Source organism: Humulus lupulus, chromosome X (genome assembly GCF_963169125.1).
Source record: "Humulus lupulus chromosome X, drHumLupu1.1, whole genome shotgun sequence".
In the NCBI taxonomy this organism is placed as follows: Eukaryota; Viridiplantae; Streptophyta; class Magnoliopsida; order Rosales; family Cannabaceae; genus Humulus; species Humulus lupulus.
In genome coordinates, this window is record NC_084802.1 from 186,957,369 (window position 1) to 186,982,133 (window position 24,765).

At 32.2% G+C, this 24,765-nt stretch overlaps 2 protein-coding genes across 2 annotated transcripts; both read left to right on the forward strand.

Moving 5' to 3' along the window:
* The first annotated feature begins 14,967 nt into the window (after positions 1–14,967).
* Positions 14,968–20,086, forward strand: LOC133803423 (UDP-N-acetylglucosamine transporter UGNT1). Its single transcript, XM_062241468.1, is given in 12 exon segments — positions 14,968–15,054; positions 15,057–15,134; positions 15,386–15,462; positions 15,991–16,064; positions 16,066–16,144; positions 16,271–16,404; positions 16,831–16,961; positions 17,061–17,105; positions 17,238–17,335; positions 19,250–19,357; positions 19,447–19,503; positions 19,609–20,086. Coding segments are annotated over 12 exon segments (1,017 nt in total). The 5' UTR covers positions 14,968–15,002; the 3' UTR covers positions 19,693–20,086.
* Positions 20,087–20,778: 692 nt separating this feature from the next.
* On the forward strand, positions 20,779–22,702 carry LOC133803520 (uncharacterized). Its single transcript, XM_062241597.1, has 5 exons — positions 20,779–21,014; positions 21,196–21,295; positions 21,618–21,717; positions 21,952–22,043; positions 22,174–22,702. The coding sequence occupies exons 1-5, from the start codon at positions 20,813–20,815 to the stop codon at positions 22,511–22,513; spliced, it is 834 nt and encodes a 277-aa protein (XP_062097581.1). The 5' UTR covers positions 20,779–20,812; the 3' UTR covers positions 22,514–22,702.
* Positions 22,703–24,765: the final 2,063 nt, after the last annotated feature.

Below are 24,765 nucleotides of genomic sequence, written 5' to 3' on the forward strand. Positions count from 1 at the left end.
TTTTGAATAGTTTACAGTACCGAAAACTAAGTTCAAACATGTTGTTTTCCACGCGTGATATATAGGAGAATTTTCCTATAAGGCTTCACTTTAAGTCATATCGGTGGGGCTCTCAGTATTATCAACCCATCAACAGTTTTCGGTGCAATTTTTTTTTATGACCGTGTATATTGTAGGTATTTAGAGCATTCTGTAAATTTTCAGAAAATTTCAAATAGTTTACAATACCGAAAACTAAGTTCAAATATGTTGTTACACGCATGACTAATTTTTTTTATACGCGTGGGAAACAACATGTTTGAACCTAGTTTTCAGTACTGTAAACTATTTGAAATTTTCTGAAGATTTGCATGATGCTCTGAATAGCTACAATATACACGGTCATAAAAAAAATCATGCCAAAAATTGTTCACGGGTCGAGAAACACTGACAACCCCACTAATAAGGCTTCAAGCCCTGTAACAAAAATTGTCATATATATATATATATACGCGTTTTGAAAAAAAAACATATTATATTGCGGAAATTTACTCATTTGGTACCCTATGTTTTTGCAAAGTATCATTTTGGTACCTTCTGTTTTCAATAATGCTCATATGGTACCCTGTATTTTAAAATTATACATATTTGATACCCTAGAATCAGATTTGATAGATAAAATTTTATCAATATGATCAAACTGTCATCAGTTATATGTAATTAAGTAATTAAATTTAAATTTGGAACTTACATAATTGACAGCAATTTGATTAAATTGGTAAAATTTTATTAATTAAATTTGAGTTTAGGGTATCAAATATGTACAATTTTAAAATACAGAGTACCATATAAGCATTATTAAAAACAAAGAGTACCAAAATGATACTTTGCAAAAATATAGGGTATCACCTACCCTTATATTGCTGACATTAACAGGGGTTTGAGATTTTGAACTAGCTAGTTTCCTCAACTGCCTAGTTGGACCAAAATGAGGAGTACTTGGAAAAATACCATTTTCATGCTAAGAGTACCAAATGGAGGGGACCAATTTCATCAAAAGATGGACCCAAGTTAATTTCTGGTCTTTTTTCTTTAATTAATAGGTTCAAGGTTTAATTAAGAACTTGATACATATAATCAAATGAGAGCCCAAACCACGCAGTATTAATTAATTATATTATTATTATTAGTATTGAAGCTAACGAGACTGATTTGAACAAGTACTTGTAACCTAACTATATGCTATTTTATTTCTTTGTACTTTAATTGAGTACTGGATTCTATCCTTGTAGAAATGAAAAAAGAACCACACGATTTTATATTCAAGTGGATATATATAGAGAAAAAAATATATTCTTCCTAAAAGAAAAGAAGAACACATTCTTTTGTCGTATATTGATCTAATAGAGAGGTCCCCTCATTGGAGGGGAATATCAAAGCATCCCACAGCATATTTTCTTAGGGAGAAAATTAAAGAAAGCTTTGTTATTATTATTCGAGGTACGAACTTTCATTTTCATGTTCCTTTTCCAATTTACTAACATATATACTATTGTACATTGATCCATATCAACACCTCGATCACTATTAATATGACATTCCATGCATACATTATTATTATTATTATTATTATTATTAAGAAGGCAATTGACTCATTTGGTACTCTATATTTTTACAAAGTATTATTTTAGTACATTTTGTTTTCAATAATGTTCATATGGTATCTTGTATTTTAAAATTATACATATTTGATGTCCTAGACTCGGATTTGATAGATAAAATTTTGTCAATATGATCAAACTATCATCAGTTATATGTAATTAAGTAATTAAATTTAAATTTGGAATTTACATAATTGACATCAGTTTGATTAAATTGGTAAAATTTTATTAATTAAATTTAAATTTAAAGTACCAAATATATATGATTTTAAAATACAAAATACCATAAAAACATTATTAAAAATAGAAAATATCAAAATAATAATTTGCAAAATCACATAATACCAACCTTATTATTAATCCACTAGAATCTGAACTTTCCTTTGCTAGATAGCTAGGTGCACATGCTTATACCTGCAAATCGGAGAGGCAGGCGTGGGTGCCTGGGTGGCATGGTGAGCTCCACTTTTTGTCATTAGGGTTACCAACATTTGAATTAGACCCTTCATCGCCATCATTTTTAATTATATTTATACATATATTATAGTGTAATTTGAAAATTAATATAAAATGGCACATTGTTATTTTTGAATACTCATTTCGTACTTGTAATTTGTTGAGTAAATTTGAGCCAAAATACTACTTTATACCGATTTTTAAATTAGAAAATATTAGATTAATATTATTGAAAATATTAGGGTACTAAAATTGTATTTCGTTACCATATATATAGAATCAAATAAGTATTTTTCCTATTTTATTTAATATTGTAAGAATAAAAATTGAATATTAATCAAATAAATTAAATATGTATATGATATATAACTTTTAAATTCAAATTGAAATTCTTTTGTTTTTTTTTATTAATAAAATATAGAGTGTCATATATGGACCGTTTGATAAAACAAAAATAATAAAAATATCAAGGATATTATTTTTTGTAAAGTTGTATTTTGAAAAATGATAATAGAAAATAATTTTATTGTTTTCAAGATATAAGAAGTGATTGGTTAAAGATTGTAGAGCTTTCTATTTTTTTTTTTAAATAATAGAAAAATTGTTATTATACTTTTGTTTTCAAAAATTTGCATTTTAAATAAAGAGAATAAAAAATAAAATATATTATTTTATAAAATTAATTATTGAAAATAAAAATAATTTATTTTGAAATGTTAAAAATTGAAAAATAAATTACATTATAATTTGTTTATTATATATATTATTAAAGATAAATATGTATTATATTTATCAATCATACATATTTAAATACACATTATATATTAAGTGATAATTTACATTTTAGATAAAAAGAATATAAAATAAAATAGATTATTTTATAAATTTTATTATTGAAAATAAAAATAATATAGTATTACATATAATTATGTATTATGTTTAGTCAACAAAAATAATAAAAATTTTAAAGTTATTATTTTTTAAAGTTGTATTTTGAAAAATGATAATACTAAATAATTTTATTGATTTCAAAATATAAGAAGTGATTAATTAAAGATTGTAGAAATTTTTATTAGTTTTTTATAAAAAAAAATATATTAAATCTACATTTGTTTTCAAAAATTTCCAATTATGAAAAAGAGAATAGAAAGCAAAATAGATTATTAATAAAAAGAGATAATTAAGAGATAACTTTATTTTTAATAAAAAGAATAGTGAATAAAATAGATTATTTTATAAGTTTAATTATTCAAAATAAAAATAATGTTTTTTTATAACATATTTGCAATACTAAAATTTTGACAAACAAATTAAGCTATAATTTAATTATAATATTACATATTACATATTAATATGTATTATGTTTAGGCAATCATACATATTTGAATACACATTATATATTAAGAGAAAATTTTATTTTTAATAAAAAGAATAGTGAATAAAATATATTATTTTATAAGTTTAATTATTGAAAATAAAAATAATATTTTTTATAACATATATAAAAAAGTTAATATAATAATATTAAGTGATATATTTAATTATAATAAATAGTATTTTTTATACATTCATCATTTAATATATTTTTTAATCAATTATATATATTGTTATCCCCGTGTCTTTCCAAATGTACGGATCCATGCTCCAAGTTTATGGGCCCCCTTCCAGGAGGTTAAAGCTCAGATCGAGCCCAGTAGACGAAGAGAACGACTATTGGCAATCCAAGTCTCGGTAAGGCTCATAAGGGCATCCGGGAGAATAAGCCAAGACCATCGTCAGGGCATGTTGCATAAACCCAGGACTGCGTGCCGGGATGTCTCCCGAGATGCAGTAAAGAGGTCGCGGCTCCCAAGTTCGAGATTGGGCCGGGATCGTTGTGGATGAACCCGAGTCCTGGTAAACGAACCGGGACCCTAGTAAACGAAGAGGAATGTTGGTAAACGGACCTGGATCGGTTAGCCGAGTTTGGCGTGCTAAAGTATCCCCGATACTGATATCATCCCAAAAAGAGTGGAGCTGTGTCCCCATAAGTAACCTGCAGAGGAGGCTACCTCGGGAATGTACGCCGTTGGTTCAGAACTGCGTCGCCACTACACTGACAGATCTTGTCCTCTGAATCTTCATCGTAGCCCATAACATCTAGACTGAAGCACCCGTTTGTTGCGAGTCTTATAATGTGAACATGTTTGGGCTAGCCCAATGGGCCTTGGTTGATATATGTTTTATATTTCAATCCTTTGTATTGGGCCTCCTTCAGATAACAAATAATATTTATACCCTTATTGGGCCCGGATTAGCCCGGCCCAAGCCCAGTGCACTCACTTGCCTATAAATATGAATAATGGTGCATTGAGGAAGGGATCGAGACTTTCTCTTGTAAGCAATTACTCTACTAAAACTTGTAGAGAACACTATATTGTCAAAGGCTCTCTAAGTTCTAATACAATGGACTCGTGCATTAAGACTTATTAACGCCCCAACCACGTAAAAACCTTGCTTGCAACTCATAAATCCTTTATTCTTAAGCTCTCTTAGTTTTCATAACTCTAGTTTCTGAAAAACTCAGTAAACATATACATATATGGATACACATCATATTTAATTATAATAATGTTATTATTAGCCCCAAAATATCAAAATAATTTTACCATTTTATAATAACTAAAAGGGAAAATAACTTTACCAAAACTTCACTCATATTTATATGTTATGGATAGGTTATAGATATATGTCAATATTAATTATACAGACTTTTATATGGGCAACAAAAATTGAGATTGAGGTAGCGTGTCTCTTCGGATAAGATCGAATTAGGCATCTAAGCTACAGTAAAGGTTCACTTTATACTATTATTGTTCACTTTTCTCACCAATAAGTTTGTCTCACTGTGTCAAAATGATGGATTAATTCCTAATTTAATTTATCTCTCTTGTAGATATATATTTTTAAATGTCTAAAAAATTAACATATATATATATTCTATTAAAATATGATCGAATTAGAGTGTTAGTTATGTGGAGTGTGAAACTACTTAGTTCATGATTAGATTCGTGTAATGATTATTTGGTGGATTAAAATCTTGGGAAGCAGCCGCAAAAAGGTCGCATTCCAGGAGGGTGGGGATTTGAGGGACACCAACCTTAAAATGCGATTATATTATATTATATTATATTGTTTTCTTTGGTTTTTTTAATTGCTGAGGTTAATCCATATTTCATATGCTTGCCATGTGAATGGCATAATAATCTTAGTCAACGCACCTTCAATAAAGTTGTATATGCTTATCTTCTTTTAAGGCTTTACATTCAACAACGCATGGCCAAGGCTATAGCTTTTTATCTTTAGGATGAGGCTAAAAAACATATCTATCTTCTAGGCAAAATTGTAAAGTTATTTTATATTTTAGTATAGTTTTAATAATTATTTATAAAATAATTTTTCATAATTTAAATAAATAGTCAAAAAATTTAGATAATTAGTTAAAATTTTTAGATAATTAGTCGAATTTTAGATAAATATTATTTTACAAAAAATTATCAAAAATAGACAAAAGCACAAATAAAAAAAACTATTTTCACCAATTTATTATATATATATAATTAACCGAAAAAAAAAGGGAGGGGATACGGTAAATCTTAGCCGAACAATCAATCAAATTCCACTCTAAAAAGTGATAAATATACGACCATTCAAAATGTATACTTATTATCTCTTTTAAAAAAAAAATTACACTTATCTAAGTGGGAGGCCCCCAAATCCCAATCACACCCATAAATATATATATATATATATTATAATGAGAAAATGAGATTATACCTAATAATTAATTACAAATTTACATTACACATATGTATGGAGACAAAAAGTATGTTTATATCAGCAGTGTCTAACTTTTTTGAAAAATACCACTTTAAGTCTTCAAATTTATTAAATGTGTAGCACATAAGTCATTGTTAATGGAAAATGATTTACAGAAGGCGCTGTAAAAAATAATTTATAACTTAATTAATTAAAAGAAAAATTAATTGAGTCATAAATCGTTTTCTGTTGGGTCATAAATAGTAATCAATTGTATTAAAAAATTATTTTCTAACAAAGACTTATATGATACACATTTAGTAAATTTGAAGACCTAAGTGATACACTTTAAAGACCTAAGAAAAATTGAGAAATACTCCATATATAAACCCAAAAAATATCTAGTAATATCTTAGTGATCGATCAATTTTATTCAACCTTTGCTATTCAATATATTGATACTTTACCTTATAAATATAGCCAAATTGAAAAATTAGCTATGCTAGCTAATATATAGTTTATGGCATCATGTACTGTGTAATTAGACGTTAATATTTTAGATTATTTTGTCGATGTAACATTGAACATTGAACATTAATAATATATTAAAACATTATTTTTAGACTAAAATTGTACAAAATCAATGTAAAATAGAATTTTAAAAAAATTTACGTTGATTTTAGTAGAAGGTGTGTTTGAGGAGGATGTATTAGTATGATTTTTTTTAATTATGTTTGACTAGCTCTCATAATCAATTAGTATCTAGTCACCTTCATACCCGAGAGTATACTTTTGATCCTCATCAGATGAAAGGATGAATCGCCTTGCAGAGGGCAAATGCACCCACCAAGAAGCTCAAATCGGAACTCGCCTAAAGAAGAAGATCAACGAGATCGAATAAGAAAATTTATCAATCTCTTGTGTTTGAAGAAGGCCGACATTCCAGGAAAGAGTCATCCACGAGAAGGACATAAGACACCAGCTTGACCTTTCATCCATTTTGCGAGAACCAACATAAGGAAAATCAAATAGATTCTCTTGTGGCTTAAGCAAGAAAGATATTGCCCCAAATGGGTGGAACTAAAATTCAAGAGACAGCCAGATCTCACGAGGAAGGTTCCTGACATAGAGAGCCACCTCATAACACAAAAAGTCCTTCGAAAGAACTCCGACTCGCGAGAAGAAGAGAACAAAAAAATCTTGAAGATCTCACTAACACTCAGCCAAATCCCAAGAAGAGGTCATTGACACACGCGTCCTTGCGGAAACTAGTCCTTGACACATGTCACGAGCTGGCTAGTTGGTTCTCCAAGTAAACGGAACGTGAGACACTTACTGGCACTCCAAACTAGAAAGTTAGCCTAGAACTTACTCCTACGAGCAAACAAAGTCAATGGTTAGCCACGATCCATGTCTCTTACATGCAAAGGGCAATAACAAAGTATGAGCAAGCACAAAGAAAGTCATCTTAGAGGCACGTCCCACACAATAAACAAGCATACAACATAGGCAAATGACACTCGATGGCCCAACAAACGCAACATACAAGCAACACAAAGACCATATAGAATCATGCACACAAAATTATGGATAAACATCATTTTATTAATATATATATATAGGCTTGATATGTCAAGGGAGTACACAACTTATCTGTTGGTGGCCATGGTACTTCATTAAGCCACCTCCCCCTAAAAGACATTACAAGGTACAAAGAGTTCACCAGGAACATATATGATTTTTGCCTAGGAGACATGAATAACTACTTTAATGTCACTCCCATTCCCATGAGGTTGCTTGGTGCAAGACTTGGCTGTTGAGAGGCGTTACATCGTCTGGCTTACAACAGCCCAGACAGGCAACGCATTGTGTGGGTCGCTTGTACGGACCCGTACAGTTACTTGTTTTGGCTTTAAAACCTAGTTTAAAATGATCTAATTAAGGGGTACCAATACTATTTAAAGGGTTCATTTGAGATTTTGGTGAATTGATCGTTCTTCAATCTCTCTAACTCACAAAGATTACAAGTTTTCTCCAAGATCTTCATCAAAAAAGCTTGACTTGTTTGAAGACCAAGCTTTGTTAATCCCAAGAGTCATTCCACCATAGTAACTTCAAGAAATCTCTTATGGGAGGCTAGGGATAGAATTTTTTGGACAACAATTCTATTTTGTTAAGTCTTCATGTTCATATCCATTGACTTATTATATTAAATCATAAATTTATGATTTTATGTAACTAGGGTTTTTCTCAAGGAATGTCATCTCTTTCCCTTATTAAGTTGTGTTATTCTTCCATTGTTTATGAGATTATTCTTTTGAATTATCATATTAACTTTGTGATAATAAGATATACTCCAAATAATAAAAATAAAAAATAAAAACTCTATTCCTAATACCTAGATTTGTCTTCTAAGATTGTTTATATCTAAGATTCTTGTTTCGAAACTCTAACCCAAGCCCCATGGAAGTAAGTTCATCTATTTCAGCCTTCAAATCCATGTCCCAAGATCTAGTTAGGCTAGATTGTTTTGATGGCTCTAACTTTCTTCGATGGCAAGACAAGATCAAGTTCCTTCTAACAACTTTGAAGGTCCAAGTCAGATAGTTACGGTGCCTCGTCGTAGTGGGAGGGTTTCTCAGAACCCGGAACGCTACGGGATGGATGGTAAAACCAATATGGTAGTAACTGACACTCGTGAGGATGATCCATTGTCCTTCAAACAGACAATGGTTTATTCTGAAAAGAATTTGTGGCTCGACGCCATGAACTAGGAAATGGATTCCATGTACTCCAACTCTGTCTGGGATCTTGTAGAAGCGTCGATGGACTTTATGCCCATTGGATGCAAGTAGATGTACAAGAAGAAGAGATGAACTGATGGAAAGGTTGAGACTTATAAGGCTCAACTCGTGGCAAATGGTTATACCCAAAGAGAGAGAGAGAGAGAGAGAGAGAGAGAGAGAGAGAGAGAGAGAGAGAGAGTTGACTATGAGGAAACTTTCTCTTTAGTGGCCATGTTAAATCCATTCGCATACTTTTATCCATAGCTGCAGTTCTTGATTATATGAGATTTGGAAAATGGACGTCAAGGCAACATTTCTAAATGGCTTTCTTGATAAGACCATTTATATGGATCAACCAGAAGGATTTGTAGTAGCTGGACATGAAAAGAAATTATGCAAGCTCAATAGGTCCATTTATGGATTTAAACAAGCTTCGCGCTCTTGGAACTTAAGGTTTAATGAAATAATTAAGACCTATGGTTTTGAGCAGAATGTCGATGAACCATGTGTTTATCAAGGGAAAATGACGTGGGAGTGTTCTTGGTGCTTTATGTAGATGATATCTTGCTCGTTGGCAACAATGTCAAGAAATTTATTAAACATAAAGAACTGGCTCGGGACAACATTTCAGATGAAAGATTTGGGTGAAGTTAGTTACGTTCATGGTATCCAGATCATTTAGGATAGGAAGAACAAAATGTTGGAGCTATCTCAAGCAGCATACATAGATAAGGTACTTGAATGTTTCTCTAAGACGAACTCGAAGAAGGGACTGTTGCCATCCTGACATGGAGTTCATCTTTCTAAGAAGCAATCTCCACAAACTCCCTAATAGGAAGAAGAGATGAAACATATTCCCTATGCATCTATAGTTTGAAGTCTTATGCATGTTATGCTATGCACTAGGTCGGACATCTGCCATGCAGTGGGAGTTGTAAGCAGTTACCGGTCAAATCTTGGTAAAGAACATTTGGCAGCGGTCAAGCACATACTGAAGTATCTACGAAGAACAAATGATTATATGCTAGTCTATTCAAGTTGTTCACAAGGCCCGATAGGCTACACTGATTCTAATTTTCAGACGGATGTCGATGACAAGAAGTCACTTCTGGAGTGGTGTTTACTATTGAGGGTGGAGTTGTGATTTGGAGAAGCATTAAGCAGTATGCCATTTAAAATTCCTCCATGGAGGCTGAGTACATAGTTGCGTCTGAGGCAGCTAAGGATATAGCCTGGCTAAAGAAGTTCTACATGGATCTCGGTGTTATTCCAAGAATGGATAAACCACTCATGTTGTACTGTGACAATAATGAGGCTATAGAGAATTCAAAAGAACCTCGAAGTCATAAAAGAGCAAAGCATATAGAGAGGAAATACCACATCATTAGGGAATATGTGGCCAGGGGTGACGTCAAGGTGATGAAGATAGTGTTAGAAGACAATCTGGCGGATACTTTTACCAAGAATTTGGGAGATATTGTTTTCGCGAAGCATGTAGAGGGAATGGGTTTGAGAAACATGTCTCATTTCTTTTAAAAGGGCAAGTGGGAGTTTGTTGGGTTTTATGCCCTTAATAAAACCATATTTCTTATGTAACACGTTATTATTATTATAAATAAAAGAAGTAGAAATCATTTTATTTATTCAATCGCATTGTTCGCTTGTTTTATTACATGCTTATTCAATTTCAACAAACATTCATAAAATGTCGAACATATGGACAGTTACAATTATAGTTACTAGGTCACATTGGATTATAGTTATAATTATATATTCAAAAGAACGAGTCTTAAGATTAGATCAGTGCATTGGATTTTCACTTAATAGGCAATCTACGATATGATCTACTTACATATTCGGGGTATGATGTCTCGTCCAAGACATTGACCAAGTAGTTAAGATTGGGTGTTTTGGTTACATCGAACTAGGACCGATATTGATTATTGATAGATAAATAAGTATCATTGTTATCAAATCTAATCAATGTCACAACATTGACCATAGGTCAAGTCGATCTTAATTATGAGTGATAATATTTTGCTAATTATAGTATTTAAATCTTTTGACTTGTTCGTTACCAACTTACCCTATGGTCTAGCCTATACTTACATCTTGGAAATTTAGTAGTGTAATTGAGTGGGAGTATTATTCATAGATATGAAATCTATAACTTCTATATGAGAAGTGAAAAGATAATTTCCTTAATTGCTTTGTTTAAAAGGTTAAACTATTGAGATCTCATTTATGTGTTTATGTTCACGAAAATATCATTTATAAGGAACTTAGTAAGAGTTAAGGATAAAATACTGATGAGGGATAAAATAGTAATTTGCACCCAGCTTGTTAGTAAGTCATCGATAGAGGATTGACTAACTGTAATAGTTATAACAATGGACAACATATTTGTGGTTTGGAAAATACATTCTATGAATTCAAGAGTTCAATTCAAGGCCTATAGTGGAGTTATGAGGAATTAATAAGGTAGTGAAATTATTCGTAAATAAATTCACGGTAACTTATTGGAGCTTGATTTCATGGATCCATGGTCTCTGTATCACCTTTTAGTAAATCATCTAAAATGTCTCAATTAATTGATGTAATTATCAATTAGGGTTTTTAAAGTTGACTATGTCAATTTTGGAAAATTTTAAAGAGATATGAGGTTTAGAGAATAAAATAGAATCTTTAGGAAAATTTATTAATATTGATAAATTGGTGTTAATATAAATAAATAATATTAAATCAAGTTTCAAATTATAATTAGTTGATTTGAATACGAGTTTAATTTATTAATTGAAAGATAAATAAATAAAAAGATTTTGAATTTAGGTCAAATTGAGATTTAAATTCAAAACAAAGATATTGGGCCCAAGTCCATTTGTTGGAGCCCAAAGCTTTGAAATTTTGTTTATTACTTTTAATTAATTTAAATTTAAATAAGGCTCATTAAGTTGCATATATAAGAAATATGATATCTAGGATTTTCATAATTGAGTTTTAGTTGATTCATTGGATAAGTGAAAACTTAGACAGTTTAATCATTTCTTTGCCACTCACTCTCTTCTTCTTCTCTTCTAGATCTCTATCGCATGTGTTAAGAACCGACCCACACTAGTTTTAGGTTGATCAAAGGCTTGGTGAGGAAGGCTGTATTGCTGATCTAGTTCAATCTCTTGATAATACTCTGCTATAGAAAGGGATCAATGGTTCGATAGATTGAAGGATGTAGTTGTTCCAGTTCCGCTGCGTTTATATAAGTTTCTATACTTTACTTTGTTTTCTATCAATTTCATAGGAGCATGTTCTGGGAATTTACATGTTTGTTTGATAATATGTAAATTACATGAAAATAAACAAAGATCCTATAACATGCATTTCCTACATATTGTACGTTTGTTTTTCCAAGTCTAAGTAAAGTAACTAGTTACTTGATTGATTATCTTTCACGTTTTCAAATGTGATTTTTTTTTCCTAGATCTAGGTTAAATAACAGACTATTTTGAGGGGTAATTAGTTACCCTGAGAGTGGTAACTTGTTACGATAATAAGGGTAACCAATTCCCTATATTTACAGTAATATGGGTAAGTGATTACCTAAAATTTTTATTATTATACATATAGTAGAACGTAATGGTAACTGGTTACTTATCTCAAATCTGAAAAGAAACATCAAATTTGAAGAAAAAACACATGGATCTGATCTTAAAAGCAATCGTAAAAATAAAAATAAAAATAAACTATTGAAGAAAAAAGAAGATTACTTCATCAAAAAAGAAGAAGAAGAAGTTATGTTTTTATTAAGGTCAATGGTTACCTCAAAAAACCTATAAATATACACATATCAGAATGTGAAGGTAATGAATTACCTAGCGCAAATCTAATGATAGAAAAAAAACTAGATATGATTTGCAACACAAGAAGAATAAGCTGTATTTGCAATAATATGAGTAATCATTTACCTAAAAAAAATTAAAAATTTAGACATGTTAGTGGTTACTTTCCAAATCAGGAAAAAAAATCAAATTTGAAGAAATTAAAAGGAGAATGTGGAGTTATGAACGTTGTCAGCAAAACAAGAAAAAAGAGTTGTGGATGAATGTTGCTAGAAGGGTGGCGATCGTTGTCGCCAGAGCTTTAGTCAGAGGTCAGTAGTCGAGAGGTGCCAAGGTGATCATGAAGTGTTCACTCCAATTTGCCATTGTTTTATCTAAATGAACTTTGAGTTTGGAGGATTTGCTTCCCATTTTTGTTAGTTGCATTATATCCCTATAAATTTTGAGCATTTAATGAATTTTTCTCGTAAATCTTGGGAAAAGTAATTTCCCCATATTTTTACAATTCCCTTTTATAAATACAAATGAAAAAAATTCACATCTCTAGTAATTTTCTCTCTTCTTAATTGCAGAGAAATAAGCGGTCCAATAGATGACTTGCTTGTGGATCCAACTGAACTTGGCCTAGTATGGAGGGTGAATCAGACAAGTTTCTAACTCAATGAATTGGTATATTCAAGTTTGGGCTCACATTTGAATAAAAATTCATTGGGATAACCACAGAAATACCCTTTCTACCACTCAATACACATAATTACCCTTTATTTACAAATAAATGAGATCTATACCATTTTTCTTATAATATTTGACTAAAATAGCCTTAACATATAAAAATGTATTAAGAAATATATATTAATTTTTATTGAATTAAGACTTCAAATTTATATTTATTTTAAGGTAAAAAAATACACAAAAAAAAAATTACAAATCATTTTTTTTACATTCATTTATCACATTTTTTGGAATAGAAATTCAAAAATATATTTATGTTTAAATTTGAAATTACAAACAAGTATTTTTATTATCATAGATTTTATGCTTGTGGAGAAAATAATTTTTTATTTACTTACAACAAAATTGTAAACAACTAGTTTATTCTTTACTATTTATTTTAATGAAATTGCAAACAACCAATTTACCATTTAGTAAAGTAAGAGTAAAATATGTATTAGCCTATATCTTGTAGAGATAATATAAATTTTTATTTAACTAAAATACTTTAATGAGTTTATTCTTTAATTATTTAAATGAAATTTTAAGTAATGAGTTTATTTTGCAATAATAACTTTTTTAATATTGTATTTAAAATTATTAGTATTAATTGATATAATAAGTTTTGTATTATAATTTTTGGAAGTAATAATTTGTATTTAAAATTTTTGAACAAATAAATTATAGGGATTATACCTTTTTGGACCCTGTGTTTTTTCCCATTATTTGTTTGAACCCTGGGTTTTGAAAAATTACTTTTTGGACCCTATATTTTGTAAAATTGTTAAAATAAAACCCTAAACTCAATTTTGATGAAGAAAAAATTGAATATAACAACACAGTTTTTAAGCAGAATGATTTTATTTTTGTTCTAAATTGTTAGTTTGGTAAATTATGTGTGATTTTAGGTTAGAAAATATTGACCAAAATTGAATTTGGGGTTCTATTTTAACTGTTTTACAAAACATAGGGTCCAAAAAATAATTTGTCAAAACACAGAATTCAAACCGAAAATAGAAAAAAACACAAGGTGGAACAAATTATAAGCTCTAAATTATATTTATTTGAATAAGATACTTAAAAAGAAATTATGATAGTATTTGGAATTGAGAGATATAAAAAATAAAAAAGTGGGTAATTATATGGAGGTAGGGAAAAAAGAAAAAAAAAAAAACATCTGCGGCCATTTCTGGAATTCTTTTCCTTTTACAAATCTTAGACTTCCCGATCGTTGAACTCAGCGATCAGAAACTCAGAGCAATACAACAGAGAGAGAGAGATTATGGGCCTGTTTGGCATTGTTTTCTGTTTTTTGTTTTCAAAATTTTGTTCTCAGAAATGAGAACAGAAAACTATTTTTGTAGTTTTCAAAAAATAAGAGGTGTTTGGTTAATGTTTTCTAAAAACAATTTTTTAGTTTTATTTTTTTTTAAATCTTAAATAAAAAAATTAACAAATATATTTACAAAGAGAAAAATATTTTAAAAGTTTGTAATAAATAATGAGATAAAATAATTTGAAAGAAAAAATGATCAAAAATAAGAAGTAAAGTTATGAAAAAAAATTTGAGAACAACAGAAAACAACTTTTTGTTGTTCTCAAAATTTTCTATTTTTTGTAACTTTGTTTTTAAAAATTGTTTTCTGAAAACAATGCCAAACACCCCCACTTGTTTTCAGAAAACAGTTTTTAGCTTTTAAAAACAAAAAACAGTTTTTTAGTTAAGGTGCCAAACACCCCCTATGTCACTGAAGGGTTCAAACTCCGGGAAGAATCTGATGCTGCCGATATCGAATCCTCCCAGAGCGAAGAGAGGGAGAGACTCGTCCGAGGCGATGAGAAACTCTTCAGAGGATCATCCATGACCAAACGTGGAGCTTACGCTGCTATCTCTTACATGTCTTGCGCAGGTATACAATTATGTTTTCTTTGGAACCCTAATAATTCTTTTTGTTTCACATTTGAATCGCTGCTCAGACTTTTAATTACCATGTCTAAATTTTGTTTGATTGCTTTGGGTTTATGATGATTGCGAAATTGGAAGAAATCCTTTCGTTTTGGTAATCAGATTGATATGGAAATTTCGAATTTAATTTTTTAAAATCCTAGAAAGTTGTGGCTTTATGAGATGATTATATTTATTTGCTTTCTGTTTATGCAGTGCTGTTGGTTATGTTCAACAAAGCAGCTCTTTCTTCGTATAGCTTCCCCTGTGCAAATGTCATCACTCTCTTTCAGGTAGATCCCAAACCAGCTGATTTTCTTTCATTCAAGGGTTTTCTTTGTTGTCTTCTTATTCTTTTGTGTTAACTGTGAAAGTTATTATTATTTCATATTTATCACATGAAAACCAAATTTGATTCTTTTGCATTCTTGTTCTTTATATGTACTTCAAGTTGACTTTTTTATGCTCTAGCTTCAAATCGAACACAAGTAAGTAAAGTATTATTCCTTTCCGTTGTAACCTTCAGCTTTCACCTTTCCTTTGCTAGACTTTTTAAAAAAAAAAAAAAAAATGTTTTAATGCTGAATTTTTTACATTTTGATTTGAAGCATTTATTGTAATTAGGATATATTAAAAGAGTGCTTCACTCAAAGATTGTGAATGCAATGCTATACTTGGGAATTTGTCGATGCTTATAGTTTTCGTACATTGTGATTGTACGGTGTTCTCATAATTTTGCATTATTATTTTTATTTTATTTTCATGTATATGATCCATGTGGCCAGCAATTTAAACACCAGCAATTTTAATTGCAACTGCAGATGATATGTTCATGTTGTTTTCTCTATGCTTTAAGACGCTGGAGATTAATTTCATTCACGGTCAGCGAATCCTCCTGATAATGGGATGACTCTTGTGCCATTAAAGACTGTGAGACATACCCTTCCTCTTTCAGGAGCCTATTTGCTTTACATGGTATGCATGCTCATTTTCAAAATATTATAAGCATTTTTCTGGCAGTGGTTGATAATATGTAGACATTGGATTTCTTAGTTGTATGTTATTTAAATGTCTATCAAATACTTAATTTGTCCTTGAAAGCTAGCCACCATGGAGTCCGTGCGTGGAGTAAATGTTCCCATGTATACCACCCTCAGGCGCCCAACAGTGGTATTTACTATGATTATGGAGTATGTTTTGGCAGGGCAAAGATACACATCTCCTATCGTTGGAAGGTAAATTGCCTAGTGCTTCATTTTTCTGTGAATATGTTGATGCTAGTGGTGCATAGATGATAATTAGCATCTTTGCTCTTTCTTGTGCCTGTTAAATTTCTAATTGTCATTCTTTACCAGCACATAGTTATGATCCTTATAGTTCATGCTGCAAGATTTGTGTTTCTACATACAAAGTTTTGCCATCCCCAGTTCCTCACAAATTTCATGCTTTTGTCTCATGCATATATTTTTTCGTAGTTATGACTTTTTCACTCCCCTACTGCACCTATGATTAAATGATTAGTTTCTAGTGTAAAAAGAATCCTGAACACATACATACATACATACATATATATTCAGTTCTTACTGAAATAGTTCAAAGACGTTTGCTTAGTTGGTCGTATTTCTGTTTCCCTAATTGAACTGAAAATTTTAAGTTATCAGTGTTGGATTGATCGTTCTTGGTGCATTTATTGCTGGAGTTCGGGACTTATCATTTGATGCGTATGGCTATTCTATTGTTTTCTTATCGAACATCACAACTGCAATATATCTTGCAACCATAGCCCGTATTGGTAGTACTTTTAAATTTTATTTACGCAGAGTCTTTCATCTTCTCATTTCTAGGTTAACAACAGCTTAAATTATGAATTAAAACTTGCTCTGCTTCTCAGGGAAATCCAGTGGACTTAACAGCTTTGGCCTGATGTGGTGCAATGGTAATCTTGCCAATCTTTATTCACGCCTCTGGAATTTTCTTGACTTTTTTCTGGACAGTGATAAAACGCTCTTTAATATCATCTCACATATATGGAAAGAAAGTAACGGTTTTTTTTTTCTTAAATAAATAGGAATTGTATGTGGACCAATTTTGCTGTCGTGGACATTTATTCAGGGTGATCTGAAGATGACTATCAATTTTCCTTTTCTGCTCTCGCCTGGTTTTGTGGTAATTCCTGTTCACCTTTTTAACTTTAATCTTTTAGTACATTGTTGACTTCATGCTTAGAAAGTTGATTGGAGCTCCAAATATATATATATATATTTATATATATATGTGTGGAAATTTGACCATATGTATTCTAATAGGCATATTTATAAAATATGCCAACCTTAAAAATTATAGGCAAAATATGCCTTACAATTTTGGACATAGTGGCACCTCCCATTCAAACACACACACTCTCTCTCTCTTTAACCGCTTATCTCTCTCTCTCTCTCTCTAAACTTCCATTATTTCTCAGCCACCCTCATAAATTCGAAGCAGATCCGATCAATCCTAATTACGCCGCCACCTTCCATCACCATTGAAGCACCCATGATTTTTTTTTTTAATGTTTTATAAATTAAAAATCCAATCCAAAACTTAAATCGAAGAAAATATTCACAAGACACTAATTTATAGATTTCGAACACTTTTGTATAAGAGATTTTTGTTTTGTTGATGTTTCTTTTCAGATCTGAAAATCTATAGAATTTTGAACAAAGTGATGCTCCATTGATGGTCTCCCTTAAAAACTTGTTTTTTAGGCCAAAAATGATGGTCCAGCGATGGTCCCTTGAAACTTGTTTTTTGAGGTAAAAAACCATGCTACAGCAATGCATTTGCGATGTTACTACGATGGTCCCTTGAAAACGTGTTTTTTGAAGTGAAAAACAAAGCTCTGGCAATGCTACAGTGATGGTCCCTTGAAAACTTAATTTTTTGAGGCTAAAATCGATGCTACGGCGATACTCTAGTAATGCTCCCATGAAACTTGAGGTCAAAAATCAAGTTGCATGGGAGCATCGCAGGTGCATCGTTTTGACCTCAAAAAAATAAGTTTTCTAGGGACCATCACTGTAGCATCGCAAAGCAACACTAGAGCATCGTGGCCTTAAAAAACAAGTTTTCAAAGGACTATTGCTATAACATTCCTGGAGCATTGTTTTTGGCCAAAAAGGAAGTTTTCAAGGGACCACTGCTGGATCATCGTTTTGTTCAAAATTCTGCAGATTTTTCATATTTGAAAAGAAATGCAAACAAAACAAAAAATCTTGTAATGAAGTATTCAAAATCTATAAACTAGTGTGTTAGGCCTCCTATTCGGTTCACTTATGCTAGGAGAACCAAGTCCACGCACCAGGGGTAGTTTGGTCTATAGGAAGGGGCTGTTTAGTAATTGTAGATAATAATGAGGAGTAGCTGAATATATTGAGTGAGGAGGAAAGAGAAGGTCATGCATGTACTAGCTTTTGCTAATTACAGCTGGAGAGTCCCAGGCTCTCGAATCCCTGTGGAACCTGTATCAATTTGGTTGATTAATACACATTTCACTGTTTCTTGATCAGCCTGGGTTATTTGTTCTGTTCTTTCTGTTTTGGTACTGTTTTATTGGGATATTTTCAGGATTGCAGGTAGTCGGGCCTAACATAGTGTCTTAAGTGAATATTTTCTGGAGTTTAAGGTTTGGTTTGGATTTTCAATCATTAAAAAAAATTATGGGTGCTTCAATGGTGATGGGAGGTGGCGGTGTTAGGATGAATCGAATTTGTGAGGGTGGCTGAGAAATAATGGATGTTTAGAGAGAGAGAGAAAAAGAGAGAGATAAGCGGTTTGAGAGAGAGAGGGTGTTTGAATGGGAGGTGCCACTAATGTCCAAAATTGTAAGGCATATGGGTGGTTTGTTTGAATGGGAGGGGCAACTTTGCCCAAAGTTGTAAAGAAGGCATATTATGCCTATAAATGCTTAAGGAAAATATGCCCTATGGTCAAATTTCCCTATATATGTATATTTCATGTAAAACTTTATTTTTCATGATGTCGTCTGTTTTTTTTTTCTTTTATATTTTATACTATTGTTTTGCCAATTTTCTCGGGCAGGGTGTGTTGCTTTGTTCCTGCATACTTGCTTTCTTCTTGAACTACAGTATATTTCTTAATACAACTCTCAATTCAGCACTCACACAGACAATTTGTGGTAATCTGAAGGTGTGTTTACAGCTACGATTTGCATCTCTGTTGTCCTTTGCTACAGGATTTTGACTTATCCTTAACTTTTCATTATTATGCCATTGTAGGATTTTTTTACCATTGGTCTTGGCTGGATGATTTTTGGTGGGCTTCCATTTGATCTTGTGAGTATAAATCTTTTTCCAAGCTCCCTTGATTTGAATGTTATTTATCATACCTGCTGCTTCACTCTTGTCATGGAACCTTATGTCGTGTGTATCCTTTTGTAGTTTAATGTTATCGGTCAATTCCTCGGCTTTTTTGGATCCGGATTGTATGCATACTATAAGCTCACCGGAAGTAACTTTGCTTAGCTCATTTGACTCATCCCATTTGAGGCGATCAGTTTCGGCCTTTGTTTATATTATCCTCACACCTCAATAATGACAAAAAGTTCCTGACCATGTATATGATGCTTTCAGAAATCAAATTTATGGCGAATCAGAAGTTCCTGACCATGCTTCTTGGAGACGGCTTTACTATAGAGGAATGACAACTGGTTTCTGTTCTAATTTGTTGTAGTAGTAGTGTACGAAGGGGCTTATGTATTGTTGTTCTTGGTTCTTTTTAATTCCATTCTTATCAAATGCAAAAAGTTTTGAAGATACGAAGAGTAGAATTGTTGACGACAAATTGCTGTAAAAGTAACTTTATTTATACCAAACGCTAATTTAAATGACAACTTTTGGTTGCTATCCAACTTTCTCATGTGGGTTATTTGCGTTAATTAGTTTACCTCTTTCTTTAGTGTTTTTTCTTTTATTTAACCCAACTTGTTCTTGCTGCAATTAGCCTCACAAAAAAAATATAAGGAGTACACAATAAATGGTGGTGTGGTTTAGATGCCTCGAGATTTATCCTATTTAGCCTAAAACTTGATACGTTAAGATCTCAAGTCGTATTGTCTTGAGCTAAACGCTTGTAGCTGTAGTTCCAAACTTTCAAAATTCATGTGCTAACAATGCTACAAATACGATAAGAAAAAGGTTACGGAAATCTTGGAAATGAAGTAATATAAGCTGATACTGTCGTAAAGGTTTTGAAGTCGCTTGGCTTGTTATTTTTCATCCAAAAATCATGACTACAACTACAGAAAATCTAAGCAGAAAAGAATATTTTCTTTCATTTGTTCTATTTTAATTTTTAATTTCTTTTTATTGAGTTCTTAAATGTGGTATTAATTAAGCCTAAGGCTAAAATTATTAATTTGTTATATTAAACAAACTGTTGTGTTTGTGTATAGTGTTTGTGTTGTTAAGGAAAACCAAGAATTCTTTTGAGTGAGGGAATTGCCTCCGACACAAGCTCAAAAAGAGCTTGGAAGCTCCTTCTTCACATCACAACTCCAAAGCTTATGCGTGTTCTTCTCTCCTTGGAATCTCTCTTTCTTTCTATAAGAGCAACGGGTGTGAGGGCTGGCCAGCAGTGAGCACCATGGCTAATAGTCTGGTCAGTCTTCACAAACAAGACGACTTTGCACCTCGCCTTTCTCACGGAAAGCCTCGGCGCTCTCTTGGCTTGCCATTGTCACCTTTGATGCTTATCGATAGCCTTTCCCGAAAGAGTGTTTCTTATGATAAGCTTCCAGAGGAGCCCCTCAAGCTTTCCATTCTCAAACTTGATGGCTCTTCCTTTGGTAATATTTCCATCTTTTTCTTTATTTCTTTTCCATTACCCTGTTTGGATGAAGAGAAATTGTTGGGAAATGCAATTTCTTTGTTTCATTTTTTTATTATTTACTCGGCGACCAAACGTGGGTTGTGATCATTTGCTTTATATATTGAGGATCAAATGAATTGAGGTGTTTAACGTTACAGATGTTCAAATTACAAGAACATCCACTGTTGCAGAACTTAAAAAGGCAGTAGAGGATGTCTTCAGTTACCTGCCTCAGAAAGGACCAGAAAAGATTTCATGGTACATTCATGCCTTTTGTTTGAACATTTTATACTATCCAAGTTTTGGGGGTCAAAGAAATGACATGGTGGTTTTGTTGTGAAATTTGGAAGATAGAACAAAATTTGTACCTTGATTTGGATGCCTAGTTTAACTCGAAGATTGTTTACATGGATGGATAAATGAAAACGTTCAAAGTTTAGATTTCTTCTTTTTTGTTGTCAGTTTCTTATTAGTATTTACTTTTTTTATTTTAAAATAAAACAGGTAACATATCGAATTATCATGGATGATTAATGCTCATTTTATTTAGTTTTTCCTTCTTCAAATTTGGTGCTTTTAGGCCGCACATATGGGGACATTTTTGCTTGTGCTACAATGGTCGAAAGCTGATCGTAGATACAGATCATGTCAAAAATCATGACATCAAGGATGGTGATCAGGTACGTGACAAGTTTCTCATGTTAGTTAAAATGTTTCTAATGTGTTGAATGATGGCAACACTTATTGAACTTCTTGAATATTTTAGCTATTTGGGAACTGGTTTTACATATTTGATACAAACAATCGTTACGGTAATCAGAGTTGCTTAGATATTATAGTAGGGAGATTCTGCAAGGACTAATTCAAAAACCAATCAAAATTTACTCCTCTGCTCTGCTCCTTGTTGCATGCAGCTTCATTTTGTGCGGCATGTCTCAATCAGCTATAACCTCATAAAAAAGCGATCTAATAAGAAAGGATATGTTTCTTCAAAGCAGCCAAATACGTAAGGATCAACTTCAGTCGATCAAGATGAGTTCTTTCTAGCTATCATCCCATGCTATGCATGCGCATATTTGTTCCTGTCTTTTTTTTTAGCAAGGCTATTAAGTTTTGCACTATCACTGTATTTGCAGGCCACAATCGCCCTCGACTAACTGTGGCGAGGATGAACAAAGTGAACATGAACACTACAACTACGACCACAAAGAGAGGCGGAAGCTGCAGCAGTGTAGCGATCAAGGCTGTTTCAGGGGACAGCATGAGACCAGGTTGACTCGCTTATTGGGAGAGTGGTTCTCGCATTGCAAGACATCCTCCGTTGGGAGAAGGAGGATGGAGGGCCCGACCTCCCCTTCAAGACTCGCATCTGGTTTTATGGGAAGTTTCACGAAAATTATACAACGTTGTGGTGAAAAATGCTATCCCCGGAGGAGGCCGCTTTTCTCAAACTCAAAGAGATATTTAGTCAAATAATAATTTGGAAAATTTGCAGCATTGGTTGATAACTATTTTTCTGTTCCTTGAATTTGTTTGTTTCGGTTCTTCAATCTTGATGTTATAGTTTCATGGCACACCCAGTCTTGTTGGTTATAAAAACTCCAGAGTTAGTGAATAATGATACTGTATGCTTACTATTGTCTTTATGAAATATTAATTATCTCATGTCATATTGGCAGGCTATTACTCTATTATTACAAATCCGATTCCCAATATGATGAATTAGTTAATATGTATAAAAATACTAGAAAAAAATAGTAATGATAAACATTACACATAGTAATGTGGCCATGTTTCTTTTTAATAGTGGGTCCCAATTTAAGTGTGGTTGATTGAAAAAAACAAACTTAGCACATCACTCTGTATAATATTTGGGTGCACGTATCATTACTAAAAAAAAAGGTGAATACTTATTTAGTACTCGTGTTTTTATCAAAATACAAATTTTGTATCTATGTTTTCAATAATGCTTATCTGGTACCTTGTAATTTGAAATCGTGCATACTTTGGTACCTTGGGCCAAATTTGCAACAAATTTTATCAATATGATCAAACAGTCATCAATTATATGTAGTTAAGTAATTAAATTTGAATTTGAAACTCATATAATTGAGTGCAGTTTGGACATATTGATCAAAATTTAGTTTAGGGTACAAAAGTATGTACGATTTCAAATTACAAGGTATCAGATGAACATTATTGGAAACATAGGTGGTTTTCATAAAAACTAGCGTGATGACATGGTGTAGATTTCTGACACGTGGCATCCAAAAAACGACATAATCTTTGAAGAGACTAGTCGACCCTCGACTAGAAGATAGAGATTCATAGCAAGGTTCATCACACAATTGGTCAATACTTAGTCAAAGCTTCGTTTAGAAGAGCACTGCTAGTCTGGTCAATGGAATGCTCGACCAGCACTGGTCGTATGCTACGAAAAAGATGCATAAGACTAGTTAGTTCAAATAGATATTTATTAGATATTTATTATTTGAAATGATTTATTCGTTGATTATTTCCATTATTTTATTATTACTTGCCATGCAAGCCATGTAAGGCCCATGACTCATCAATGTAAATTCTTAAGCCTATAAATAAAGGGCCTAGTGAATCATTATTTTCTACGTTGACATTTGCATTCTTTTATGCACAAAGCCTTGTATCCTCTCAAGCTTACGAAACTCAGTTGATTCTGGTTCATTTGATCATGAGTTTGGGATTTACTACAATAATAAAAGTATTTAAATGGACGTAGGTCATTACCAATTCTTGGGGTCGAACCCCTATAAATCATGGTGTTGTTTTCTATTTTTGTTTAGTTCTCAATTTTCATTATCGTTTATTTAAGTCAGTGTTGTTGACCAAATATGTGGTCAACATTTTGGTGCTTTCATTGCGAGCTGAACTCAAGAAAGCCAACAGTCTTTACTGATCATCAACCATGCCTCTCAAGAAGAGTCAAACCCATTGTTGACCCAGATTTTGCTCAACTGACACGGAGTCAGAATATGCTTGATATGAATGTGTGGAGAAGAACGTAATGACCAAAAGTAAATAAAAACACGATATTTTTATAGTGGTTCGGCCCCAGGATCTGGTAATAACCTACGTCCACTTAGACTGTTATTGATATAAGAATCAAAGGAGTGATCAAAGAACAAGGGTTCAATGAGTTTCACTAACCTCTGAAGAACAATACAATATCACTAGGAGAATTACTCTAGTCTTAAATGATTCAAAAGCCAAAGGTCCCTTCCTTGAGCTATCTTTTGCTATTTATAGGCTCAAGGGGGATTACAAAAGATTGTTACAGATATTCTTTCCTGAATAATCGGATACTCAGGAGATTGTGTGAGTTAAATTCGGGATTTACAAAGATCTTCTCAGTAATGTTGCTTTGTATGCGGAACCATCGACCAGACTGGTCGCAGGTAAGACTGGGCTGCTTACTGCTTCTAATGCGTCTTCTGGTCGATACCCTAGCAGAGCTCTTCCAGGTGTCAGCCACGTGTCCAGGAATCACTTGCCACGTCATCAATGCTAATTTTTTGGATAACATTTGCCCCCCAAGTTTATTTATCACGAGCAATAAATAAACTTTTGAGCGAACGACTCTTCGGTAACCCCGCCTTTCGTGTCAGAACCCTTCGTGTGTTCTTGGAAAAAGTAACCTACTTCTGTCTAATCATGACTTTTCGGTTCCCCAGTAATAATTCGACGGCCATTCC